The following is a 14255-nucleotide window of genomic DNA, read 5'->3' as shown; positions in this document are numbered from 1 at the left end:
CAATAAACTTGTCGTCCGGGCAAACTTCCCCTTTCAACATCGTGCTTGAAATTCTACAGCGCTTGCTCTATAGTCGACATGTTAACCAGATAGTATATACTGTATTTATACCAATAGGTGATAACAAAAAATGACATTTTACTCTGCATTATTTTCCGTCACAATCATGGTAATTTCTCTTTGATACTATGTGTCCTTTTTGCTTCCAAATACTACACGATACGTTATCATGATTCTCAGGTCACATCTTTGGGTAGCTTAGATTTTTTATTCAACCTATATATATAGTTCAAGTCTTTCCAAATGTATGTTCATTTCTAATTATAGACATGAATTTGAACTTGCTTGGAAAAGAAGAAATTCAAAAGGCACTGCTAGTAATAAGCTGGTCTTCATGCAATATATAACAATTTCGATATAAGATTAGACTGTTCTTTACATGCCAATTATGATGTATAAGATAAGACTGCCTGATATTTATTAGACGGTGATGTCAACCACTTCTTCCACAACAGCTGCTTCATTATCTTCTTCTTCGTCACTGTCGGAATCGCTGTCAGAATCACTGACGGAATCACTATCCTCATCGCTATCATCACTGGATTCATCACTATCATCTCGTCGTTTGCGTACAGCCGCAGCACTGTCATCATCGCTATCATCACTGGATTCATCACTATCATCTCGTCGTTTGCGTACTCCTGCATCCGCAGCACTGTCATCATCGCTGTCATCTGCAGATTCGCTCTCGACTTCATCAACGGACTCGTCCGATTCGTCGCTGTCAGCAATCACTGTGTTTATTGCTAGACAAGCAATGCCAAGCAACATCAGAATAATCATAGTGGACTTCATGGTTGTTTCTGTAGGCAAGACAGGCAAGATAAATAAATCCATAACTTCAATATACAACTATATATACAGCCTTCCAAATTTTATCCGGGATTCATATGAGTCGGTTTGCGGTTACGTATAAAATTCTAAACACATATTCGCCATTCAGAGGATGCCGGGTGATCTTTATTCATTCATTTTTTGATAAGCATTGATCATCCCGTAGACCAACCATGAACGATTACCCATAACCTAATAGGCCTATACAGTTTAGAAAACATATTTGTCATTATCATTGAAATATGAATACGAAATCACCAGGGATAACCAAAATGACTTAGGACTATAAGGAACCCTTAGAAATAATCAATGATGAATATGCCTATATGGAATGATTACAAGAACCACAATGTAAACATATTTTAAAAAAGTGCACACCTATTAGTCTGGTCTGTTAGCGTCAAAAATGCCCTACTTGTGGACACGGTGGACAAAAGCATGATTTTTTCTCCAGACCTTTGTTTATGTATAAGAACTAAGAATGGGGTATGCTCCAAAAAATCTGGCTGCAGGAACAGTGAAAAAATGGGTGAAAATGTCAGAATTTATGAGTTCAGATTTGTCTGATATATAGACTAGCGCTAGTGCAAAACTCAATAGCAGTGCATTATTTTGCATTGAATTAGTTCTTGAATTCAGACCCTTTTTGAACAGATCTTCTGTTTGTCCTCGTATCTCAATGCACCAAATATCTGAATGAAGATGCTAACCAAGCCGAAGGGTGACGATGGAGGGGGTTGAATGTTGGTGTGTGTGTACATATTTTGGTCTTGGGGTAAAGGTGTGGAAGACACATTTTTTGCATGTGTTGGAAATTGTGTTGCCATGGTAACAGTGTATTATTGCAAAAATAAGGTAAAAATCTTGCAGTTAGAACCACTTCCTCTGTTTTTAACCGATTCTCATGAAATTTGGCACACACATTGGTCTTGAGGTGAAGATGTCTAAGACACACTTTTGTGTGTCTTTCAGAAATCTTGTTGCCATGGTAACAACATATCTGGTGAAAATTGGGGAAAAAACCTTACAATTCAAACTGTTTCATCAGTTTTCAATCAATTTTCATGAAATTTGGCACACACATTGGTATTGAAGTAAAGATGTACAAGGCACTTTTTGTGTGTTTCCAAAATTGTGTTGCCATGGGAACAACATATTATATGGCAAAATTTAGGTAAAAACCTTGCAATTTGAACTACTTCATCAGTTTGTTGTTGTTGTTTTGAACCAATTCTCATGAAAAAATTATGGCTCACACATTGGCCTTGGGGTAAAGATGTGCAAGAACCTTTTGTCAGAGAGTGCAATGCCTTGGTAACCACATTTAGCCAGAAATATGGGGGAAAACTCATTGTGGATCAGTCTACTTCTCAGTTTTCAGCCTGTGCTCATAAAAGTTGACACAAATATTTATTTTGGGTAAAGATTCATATTCAGTATTAAAAGGGAATCAAGCCTTGGTCATAATGTTGTGTGCATGGAAAAAGGAGAAAAATAAGAATGGTGAAAGTTTTAAAGAAATCGGACAAGCAAAATAAAGTTATGGCTGCTTTGAAATTAAGATCCCTAAGGCTACTAGTATGTAGAATTCAAATTGGCAACTGGGTAAGTAAATTATGACAAGGGGTGAGGCTGCAAGGACAACGTTCCCATAACACTAGTTATCAGGATTTTTGGTTTTCTCCTAAATCCCTATTCCATTGGGGCCGTAATATAAACCCGGTAGTATGCTTTATGTCCTCATGAAAGAAAGATATAATTTGAAGTAAAACTTTTGAAAAAAGAAATTTTAGCTAATTAATTATTCCAGTACATGGAAGAGTGGTCCTTGCCTTCTTAAATCACTGTGACATCACACATGCGGTCAATTTGAAGTCTTCATGGGTATATTGATTACCAATGTTTATAACTTTAATATGTTCACAACTTTGTTATGGTTTGTCCGATATTGTTCAAACTTTGACCTATAAACTTGTCTGATTTTTCATTTTCCTCTAAAAACAAGTGTTTATTTGGGTTTGATTCCCCTTTATAACGTCATATAATAGCGCAGGGTATTAATCATCTTCAATAATATTTATAGGCTTTTGGGGGAGGGGCGGAGAAGGTCCTTAAAAACTGACAACATAAAAATATAGAAGGTTAAAGGCCATGACCATGAGGAACTTAAACACCCTTAAAAAACACCCCTTACATTTTTTTGTTGGGGGGGGGGCTTTAGAAAATTGCCACATAAAGATTAAAATGAAATTATAACAACCAGGAACTTAACCCCCCCCCCAAAAAAAAAAAGGGAAATCCTTTACACTTCAGCATATTAATTTAAAGCCTCAAACATTCTGCTTTGAAAAAAAAAGTTTCCGGTGTCCAATTAATCAATGTTTTATTTGAAGCATGAAGCAGGGGCTGCCACAGAAATATACTGAAAAAATTAAATGAAAGAAAATATAAGGCTAAAATCTATTGTGCACATAGGTATATTTATTATATGGTATGTTACTGAGTCATGGATTTGCAAGTGAATTTCTAAAACAAGTGCAGATATTTTGATATATATTTATATTTCTATAATAATTAGTTGCATGATTAAAGGTACACTTTAAAATGTCAGAAAAAATATACTTAGAGAGAGACAGGAAACAGAAAGAGATGGCATGGTGAAGCTCAAAATCAAGAGTGATGTGAAAGTTAAAAAGAAAGAGTAGGAACGGAATATGAATATGAATAAAAGACTGAGTAGGAGAATATAAATAAACAATGGTTAATTGGGTACTGTAAACAAATTTTTTATCAAATCAGAATGCATTAAGCTTCAAATGAATGGTCTGAAGTGCAAAGGACTCTTCTTACCTTTGAAGGGGGGGGGGCATTTTCTGCTAAAAAGTATATCAGCCCCCTATTTTTTTCGGGGGGGGGGGGTTAAGTTCCTAGTCATAATCCTTTAACTGTAATTTTAATGAGGTCATTTTCTAAAGACCCCACCCCCCGCAGAAAAAGAGTAATGTCTAGCTTTAAAAATGCATTGACCCCTGAGGGACAAAGGTGCTGTCTGGTTTGAGCATGGGGAAATAGAACTAAAAGTGGTATGGGGAGGGGTGCACATCTTGGGGAGGTGGAACTAAGGTTTGGAAAATCAGCTGTTGAAAGTACAACGGCTACACATTTTGTTTTGCTTGCCAGTGTTGGAACTCCTCTGCTTCAGCGGAAGGTTTCATATTCACCCAGTGTACCTCCAGCCTATATGCCCTTAAGGGGATGCGTTTTTTAAGAGTGTTTATCATTTTTATGTTTCTAATGGCCACTGCCTTTACCTTCTTTGATGTCAGATTTAAAGGACTAATCCTGCCCCTTCCCCCCAAACCCAGAAATATTAATGAAGGTGATTAATACCCCACATTTTAATGCAGAGAAGACATTTAGAATTTAATATGAATCTTTACCCTAAGATGAATATTTCTTCCAATTTTTATGAGCACTGACTAAAAACAGGGGAAGAAGTTTGATCCACAATAAGTTTTCCTACATTTCTGGCTATCATATGTGGCTACCCTGGTAATGCACTCTCTGACAAATGCAAAAAAAAGGTTCTTGCACATCTTTACCCCAAGGCCAATGTGTGAGCCAAATTTCATGAGAATTGGTTCAAAACTGATGAAGTAGTTCAAATTGCAAGTGTTTTACTAAATTTCGCCATATAATATGTTGTTCCCATGGCAACACAATTTTGAAAATGCACACAAAAAGTGCTATGTACATCTTTACTTCAATACCAATGTGTGTGCCAAATTTCATGAAAATTGATTGAAAACTGATGAAACAGTTTGAATTGTAAGGTTTTTTCCCCATTTTTCACCAGATATGTTGTTACCATGGCAACAAGATTTCTGAAAGACACACAAAAGTGTGTCTTAGACATCTTCACCTCAAGACCAATGTGTGTGCCAAATTTCATGAGAATCGGTTAAAAACAGAGGAAGTGGTTCTAACTGCAAGATTTTTACCTTATTTTTGCAATAATACACTGTTACCATGGCAACACAATTTCCAACACATGCAAAAAATGTGTATTGCACACCTTTACCCCAAGACCAAAATATGTACACACACACCAACATTCAACCCCCTCCACCGTCACCCTTCGGCTTGGTTAGCATCTTCATTCAGATATTTGGTGCATTGAGATGCGAGGACAAACAGAAGATCTGTTCAAAAAGGGTCTGAATTCAAGAACTAATTCAATGCAAAATAATGCACTGCTATTGAGTTTTGCACTAGCGCTAGTCTATATATCAGACAAATCTGAACTCATAAATTCTGACATTTTCACCCATTTTTTCACTGTTCCTGCAGCCAGATTTTTTGGAGCATACCCCATTCTTAATTCTTATACATAAACAAAGGTCTGGAGAAAAAATCATGCTTTTGTCCACCGTGTCCACATAATTCCGCTAACTGACCAGACTATATAGTTATCAATAATTATGCATATAGCATTTCCATTTATTTGAAAGCAGGCTAAAAGAGCGTTGTAGATTGACTGCCTTGCTCACGGGCATATAGGTGCCACGGCCGGGATCGAACCCCGGACTTTCCATGTATAGCCAGGCGCCTTAGATCACTCGGCCACGGCACCTCTAAACGTATTATTGAGCAGAGGCTTCGATTGCAATGATATCGATCCCAACAATTTATGTCATCAGCCTTGTAACTTATTTTATGTTTCTTTAACTGCATGTAGGACCTATATCGAATTGATTTTTTTTTTACTTGTGTAAAGTGTGGTGATGTATTCAAAAGCAAAAAAAAGGGGGGGGGGGGTTACTACAAAATGGAGATAAAATTGGCAACGAGAAATTTGAAAAGCAAAATGAAGGTCATTTTGATTACATTTTCACACATCTTTCAGAATACCTGGGGTGCTGCCTATGGAGAATAATATACGCAGCACCCCCAATGAAAATTTAGGGGGTACTGAAGCACCCACAGCACCCCCGCTTTCCAGGGCCATGGTATATTGCGGCTCAGGATAGCCACATTTTCTTACTTGTCTGGCAAGTCATAAGCATATGAAATAAAAGGGTATATGTGAATAGGCTTCGTCCGATCAGGCGCGTACGCAAGGGGGGGGGTTCGGGGGTTCAAACCCCCCTTTTCGTTTCCTTTTTTTTTTTTTTTTTTTTTTTGCTTGTCTCCCCAGAGGTCGGTCTGGTCAAGGAGTTATCGGACAAGCGCCTGATAACTCCTTGGTCTGGTTACGGACAGTTCCCCTACCCAATAATGTATATGACAGCAATAATGAACAGAATCTCATGTTTCCGACGAAAAACACAGAAAAAATTTCCGCTCGCTTCGCTCTCTCCATTTTATTATATCTTTTATTTCCGCATGTCGCCGACATGATCACGGTATCGCCATTAACAAGGCCATACATGATTATCATGATGTATACTTATGAATACAAGTGAACAAAGACAAAGACATACGTTTTCTTACAAAATATGTTTTACCAATATGAAAACCAAAATGACGGAAAACGCTAAAATGTCGGTTAGCTCGCTCCGCTCGCTCGTAATAATTTATAAAATTCCATAAGTATCTAGTCTCCTGTTCAAGGCCGTATTATGAGTGTTACGAATAGAAGGACATGTTGCATCGACTAATACTTGATTTACTAACAAACTATTGACAAGAAATGTATGTTTTGACGGGAAAACGCGAAAATTTCGGCTCGCTCACTCCGCTCGCTCGTAATCATTTATGAAATTTCTTAAGTTTCTAGTCTCTTGATCAAGGCCATATCATGAGACTTACGAGCAGAAGGACATGTATCATCAACTAATATGTAATCATTACCAACAAGCTATTGAGAAGAATTGTATGTTTTGACGGAAAAACGCAAACATTTCGGCTCGCTTGCTCCGCTCGCTCGTAATTATTCATGACATTTCTCAAGTTTCTATAGTGTTCTGATCAAGGCCATATCCAGGCGCGTAGCCAGGGGGGCGGTCGCCCCCCCCCCAAAAAAAACGTCCCCAAAAAGAAAAAAAAGAAGGGAAAAAGGAGAGGAGAAAAGGAAAAGGGAAGAAAGGTTTTTTCTATTTATTCTTTATTTTTTTCTCAAAAGAGAAACTCCTAAGTTCACTCCTCTTGCTTTAAATTCATATATGAATTCTGCTTCCGCGCTGTGCGCGGTTAAATGACAATATTGAAGTTCTCCATTGTTCCCCCACCTTTTCTCTAACCCTGTTTTTCCACCTCAGCTATGTGCTTCTTGCCAGTTAAAGTTAAAATTGTATACATTAGGGCATGAATTTGAGAAAGGTTAGGCCGAAGTAAATGTATGAAGTTATCTTTTTTTTCAATTGATCGCGCAACTTCTGGTCTGGTCGGCTCCGAGCGGGTAAAAATCTTTATATCAGTTTCTGCCGTCACCTCCATAAAGTCAGCTTCTCCCGCTTTTCAGCTCATTACTATAAACAACCATAATTTTGGGGCAAACAGGTTCCTAATTTAAAAAGAGGAAGGTATGGAATTCGTGTCGTATTAAATAAAAAAGTACAATATTTTTTTATCAAATTGTATTAAACTTCATGTCATTTCCCTGTATACATTCATCTCCTGTCCTGTTTTGCGCCCTCAGTTTGAAATTTTGTATTATTTATATTCAAAATGAAGCGCTTCAGGATAAGTCAAAAAAATTAATCATCCTTTATTATATAGATAGATAATTTCAATAAATCACAGAAGTTTCAACTTTATGCGCACTATTTTCCTTGTAATGAAGTTCAATAATCTTAGAAAATCAATTGAATTAGAGACGATTGGGTATTAGAGATATCTACATTTGATGAAACGTCCGCCCTTTGAAATTTCAGAGTTTCATTGCTCATTGCGGGGAGGAATATCTTCCTCTACCAATCTTCTCCTCTGTTTTGCGAGTTAAAAATATGCACTGATGCTAAATTGTTTGTAATCAAATCTGATCTTTCCAAAGAAAGTTTCAATATATCTTTGAGAATACCCTTTTCTCGGGACCCTTTTTATGGCAAGAAAAATTGATAAATCACTTTAGCTTCCGCGCTTTGCGCGGAGTTATTATCATTTTAATTTCCTCCATTGTATACCTCTTTTGTGCGTTTACAATCACTTTTGAAAACAAGGTTCAAAATCGCAATATAGTCAACCGAATTGGAGGTACTAGAGATAAGAGAAACGGCTCCTTTTCATTTTAATTTATGAAACACTAAAAGCTTCGCGCTTCGCGCGGGAGGGGGAAACTCCCCCTCCCTGCACCCACCCCCTAGGGAGCGCGCTTCGCGCGCTCTGTAAGTGTTGGCACGCTTCGCGTGCATTTACCGCCCCCTCCAAAATGAAATCCTGGCTACGCGGTTGGCCATATCATGAGTGCTACGATCCGAAGGACATGTAGCATCGACTATGATACCAACAAACTATTGACAATTAAGGTTATGTTTTCAACGCAAAAACGAGAACATTTCTGCTCGCTCGCGGGTCATGACCGCACTGTTACATACCCATCCCCACTTAAATGTTATTGTCTTATTTGCAGCGCTGAAAAAAATTTAAAAAAAATCATCACCTCCCCCCCCCCCCCGCTCATCACTTTTTAGAGACTGGGCGGGAGATTTAAAAAAAAAATCAGCTCGAAACCCCCCCCCCCTTTCAAAAATCCTGCGTATGCGCCTGCGTCCGATATTATATTATAATGTTAAATATGCTTTTTTCCTTCTTGGATAAAGTGGAGAAAATGATAATCCGTATATATTGTGACATATTGCAATTTAAAGTTAATAATAGAAAAGAGACCCTACAAATAAATGGCGTAATAAGAACCACAATGTAAACATATTTTTAAAAAGTGCACACCTATAGTTATCAATAATGCATATAGCAGGAGCGAAGCGAGCAAATAATTATTGTAGACCTAAAACCTGATAATTTTGTAATAGGATTTGAAATTCTTTTTTTTTTCAGAAAAAATAATATCCCTGAACAGCAAGTTTTCATCCCAATTCTTGTTTTTCTTCTCATTAAAGTTTCTGAAAAATTTACACAAGTCTGCTCGATAAAAAAATATGGAACACGTCGAGATTATCGAATTTACTGCCAAAATAAATATCTTAAACAACTTAAAAGCAGAAAAAAATAAAAGAAAAGTTAATGATACCTTTTTAAAAAAATCGCAAAATTTCGTCTCCAATAATGGCCGTGCGAAAAGGAGGGAGAGTTAGGGTTGCAGCTGCGCCCTAAAAATCCACAGATCCTTCCCTTTAACTATTAGATTAAAAAAATATTTGTCGTGAGCTTGGTCGCTTCGTTCTCTTTTCCATAATTTTGAACGATTCAGTCGTTCGGAAAAGAGGTCTACATTATTCATGGACCGTGACCCGGAGGAGACAATGATTGGAGGGGCACTGTATTTGTTTGTGTACAATGCTGTGCCCCTCCAATGCTTTGTCTCCTCCGGGTCATGGTCCGTCACTGATCTTTCCTATATTATAGGCATAGCTTACAATTGAAAATTATACCATTTTAACAAGAAATAATAAAGATATCGAAGGATAAGCTCTACTTACAAAATAATACCACGCTTGAATGAAAACTGAAACTTTTAGACTCGCTCAAAAGCACGTATTGTCGCTGATGTCGAATGTCGATGAAATAATGATAATTATTCCGTTTTATATCCTTTTCTACAGATCCCTAAAATATTCTCACAATTTATTCATTCGTTAGATTTACATCTATTAAAATGAAAACTTACGTCATTTTATTGATTGATATATTCCAGTTGGTGTGCTGATTAATATTTACTCTTGAAGATAAATCTTTACAAAATTTAATGATGGTGTCCTTTGTTCACAGCTGTGTAAATGGAGATACACAACTAATTAAATACAGAAATAATCCTGGTATTAATTTGAATATGAGAGTTTCACCAATACAAATATACCATCTAACGTGGCATTTGACGTCAGTGTTCATATTTTCTATAGTTTGCTCAAATGCAAAAGTTAGTGAGTTATAATTCCCAAATGGAAAGATATAGGCCTATTGAATATGGTGCACTAATAATTTTGCCAGAGACGGAAAGGAATAGCAAAATCTAATGGATTGTATCTGCAGTGATAGGATAATTCGGTAGGGAAATGATTGTGTTTAACTATAACGTAATTATCGAACAGGGGCCGCGGAACGGTTTCAGAGTGGGGGGGGGGCTGACCATGCTAAAAAAACCCAATCCTATAATCATGTTTACGTTTTTGTACACGGTTTTGGAAAAAAAAGTGTGGGGGGGCTTCAGCCCCCCCCCCCCCCTGCTTCCGCGACCCCTGTCAAACGCCATGCAGAATACCAGGGAAAGTAACCCCCAAGTACATCGGTGATTAAAAAAGGTTATTGATTACACCCATATGAGAAAAGCATCCCCATCAAATCTTCTTCTTGGTGACCCCTAGCTCTTAATTGTTCTGTTATACGTACATGTGTATATAAAATGAAATAGGATCACTATTCCATATTTGTTCTCATCAAATACATCTTAAAAATATTCTTTTAAAAAAATTATCAGAACATTAAACATGCACTTCTGTGAAATACCGAAGATTTAATAGAAAGGAAAAGTGAAAGTGATATTTTTCCTATTAGCATTTTCTTAGACGAAGAAAGGAAAGAGAAGGAAGTGGAAAATGAGGTGAGTATTAATAAGTGAACCTGAATGACAATTTTCTTTTTTTTTTAATTAGGAGGTGAAAGTTCAAGCTAAACTTTATGTTCCAAAACATTGTAATAAGTCTTTACATTGTAACGATACAAGTCCAATCCAATATTACAAATATCTTGGTGCAGTTTTAATTAATAATAATGACAATTCCTATTTTCTTTTTGGAATCTCATTATCGTTCTCATTGTTACCCTAATGATTATTGTCATCGTTGTATTGATCAATAATTGTCATTATTTGCACTTTTCTATGAATTTGGCGTGCCAATATTTGTATTCGGGAACGGACACCTGCACGAAGTATTAGTGTATATAGATCAATCGTGTAATCACTTTTATAGATCTATTCCGTATTAAATTCGGCAACCTTGGCAAATGACAAATAAATGACGTTCTGAATCATAAAAAGATAATTCTAATTCAGGTTTAATGCGCTAATCATTTGCGAATCTGGCATGCTATTTGACAAACCAGGGATGGTATATGTTTAATGATTTTGTTTTATTTGATTATCTGAGAACAAATCTTTCTTATAAATCGAGCATTGGTTAAAGATGCATGGAAAAAAGGCCTTGTTAGAAAAGAATCGGGGGGGGGGGCACAAGAGGTTACACCTTTTCCTCCAAAATTTTAGGGAAGAAAAGAATAAAGCGAAAGATAATCATTCGGTCCAATAGAAGTGAAACAAGTGAGCTGAACAGTCATTGCAGCACCCCCCCCCCCTCCTTGATGGGGGGGGGGGGGAGGTGGCAAGCTTATTATTATCTTTGTTTACACATTTACCTATTGCCTTTTTCATTTTTGTTTTCACCGGGGGGGGGGGGGTTCTCCCCGGGTTCTATACACTTATTATTCATGTACTGTGCTTTTGACCCAAAGCGCTTGCATGATAGTAGGCACTTTGTACTTTAATAGCTCAACCGTATTATATTTGTACGCAATAATTAAAACACAAAGCAATTTTGATAAAATAGCCCCATTGGCTTCTTATAGCAATATTTTTTGCCACTGCTCATGCTGACATGTCTAAAAAGTACAACAGGAAACTTAGGTTTATTCATGAAGTCACGGCTATTCCTGTGTATATTTGTGACAAATTAAGGAGGGGAGGGGGTAATAAGGAGGTCACGGTCACCTTACACACTTTTAACACACTTAAAAGAAGCACATTCATTTGAAATGAAGTTATTCCTTAAACAAATGCATTATTTTATTGAGAAAACCGTTATGTGATTTTTCCCATGAAATAATCTTGTAAAATGCATCATTATTTATCTCACTCATTTCACGTTATAAAGTCGATTCCAAGGTTTAAAATGCCACCAGTGCAATGAACATGTATTATTACCATACTGTGGGAGTGACTTCTTTAAAAGTTAAGAAATCGCTTCATCCCTGTCACCGGTCATGTTTTTCTGAAAACCCCCCATCCGCTTTCTTCTATTTTCGCCAACCGGGGTAGGCCTATAGGGTATAACAACTGGTCTTGTGTCTCTCCCATCCCCACGTTGATGAGATTCGAGTAAAAAAAAAACCCGATGTAGATGTTATGTGGGATCTTTACCAATATACTACTTTGATGATATATGTTACTCCTTTAGATGTATTCTAGACTGCAGAGAACGCTTAAAGCCCCTGGAATGATACCAACCCCTTCAAAAGAAAAGCAAATTGCCCTGGTCACCCTTTCCCGGACACCACTTTATTGAATTGCTTTGTCAGTGGCTAGTTTGGCAAAACCCCAACTGCTATTGATTATATTATTGCATCATCTTTCATCTAAAAGTATATTGTCCTGGGGAAGTAAATAAAAGCATTTACAAGCACTGGACAAACGAATCTGATGCAAATAATAGAATAAGTCTAGAGCAAACTTGAACAACTGGCCTGTTCTCATATTTTGTAATTACAGTGATCAACCGTCGTCCATGTTGAATTAATATTAGCAAAGATCAAAAGCTTTGTCCATTCATCTCGATAACTCATCCGATTCAATTGCTCAATGGCAGTACCCATCCTCTCTCATATCTCAATTAAAGTAACATGTTATAGATCTTGTTTTACCCAAGACTGATTCTACCACTAAGACCACAAGAACACTGGCTGCCATCCCAGGGCTGCCATTGATCAATCTCAGGTAATGAAAACCCAAGATGGGCACTGTCCCATTGTAAACAAAAATAAGTTGTTAAGACAGTAACTTATGTTTGAGTGTGCATATTTAGCGAAATAAGCAAGTAATTGCCATTGGTTAAAGTGGTGAGGCACACGAATAGTCAAGACAATTTTAATGTGCCTATCTCTTCAAAGCGAAGCTGAGGAAAGATAGTCTTAACATTTCACTAAGAAAACTAATCATATCTACAAGGAAACTTTAAAACAACAAAATAAATATATTGACACATCTAATTTGATGTTTGATCCTCCTCATCTTTGATTTGATTTTATTATACTTGATTTTACAGATACAAAAATCACATCCACTTTTATAAAAATACCACTCTAACAGCCATCTACATTTTTACACCTTCAGTCAAATATGTACACCAATAAGAGGAATAGAGTAGTACTATCAATGCAATCTTAAAGCGAGAGAAAACTGAGTACTGTCATAGGATATTGGTAGTAAATGTTCAGGAGTACAAAACACAGTGTATTATACAAGCCTCACCCTGCACAATTAATTCAATTAAATGCACATATTAAAGTGATTAAAGTGGGATGAATAGAAATAATAATCAAGAGAAATCAAGTTACTTCCATAACACATCTTGACAATATGATCAAGTGGAAACAGTTGCTCTCCAAATGTACTCATATTCAAAATGTCAACTCTTAAAATTGATAATTACTTATGAATATATCATTATTTTGATAACAAGGACATTGTAAACATACTGTATTCTGCACATCACAGTAAGTATAATATCATTCTAGATTACCCTCATAACCAGCAAGAAGTTTGCATATAAATGACATTATTTTTATTATTATGAAGATTTTCTTTATTTTGGGTTAATAACAATTTTTTTAAATGCTTGTCAAGAAACACTGTTTTAGTTTAAAAGCGAAAATGCAGTTGACTAAAGGTTCTTATACCTACAAAGTAATCAATTGGAAGCATTATTGTTTGATTACTTGATGTTTATTTGCAAGGTCAAAAAAATTTTATTTACAGAAAATCATCCCTTGCCTAAATATCTCTCTCTCTTGCTTAAGCTTTGAAGGGTACAGGGACAATGGTAATTTATCACTTTAAAAAGTACCAGCTGGGTATGTGTGTTTGATAATAGTTGGGAATAAATAAAATCTTAAAAATTTCATAATCTCTAGAATGAAATTCAGATGATATTGGATTATAAATGATCACCATACAATTTAATTAAAGACTCAACAAAAGTTAAGATACCTATTTGTCATGGAAAATGAGATGTAAAATTAACAATATGAATAATTGTGCAAAAACAATACATACAACAAGTATACAGACATAACACAATTCATAAAATATCAAATTAATACTTTTAAAATTTGGCAAATTTACAATACAATACAACTATCACTTGCTAACATTGTGCAAAAAATATATAAAAAAACTTCATTCTTTGAAGCAAGAT

General features: G+C 36.2%; 1 protein-coding gene across 1 annotated transcript; it reads right to left on the bottom strand.

Moving 5' to 3' along the window:
* Nucleotides 1–283: 283 nt before the first annotated feature.
* LOC121406593 (clumping factor A-like) lies at nucleotides 284–9600 on the bottom strand. The gene is made up of 2 exons (XM_041597604.1): nucleotides 9492–9600; nucleotides 284–863 (listed from the first exon to the last, which is right to left on the bottom strand). The coding sequence occupies exon 2, from the start codon at nucleotides 853–855 to the stop codon at nucleotides 481–483; it is 375 nt and encodes a 124-aa protein (XP_041453538.1). The 5' UTR covers nucleotides 856–863; nucleotides 9492–9600; the 3' UTR covers nucleotides 284–480.
* Nucleotides 9601–14255: the final 4655 nt, after the last annotated feature.

This window comes from Lytechinus variegatus, chromosome 1, assembly GCF_018143015.1.
Source record: "Lytechinus variegatus isolate NC3 chromosome 1, Lvar_3.0, whole genome shotgun sequence".
Lineage (NCBI taxonomy): Eukaryota > Metazoa > Echinodermata > Echinoidea > Temnopleuroida > Toxopneustidae > Lytechinus > Lytechinus variegatus.
The sequence above is the reverse complement of the archived record's forward strand: the minus strand, read 5'-3'. Positions and strand labels throughout refer to the sequence as shown.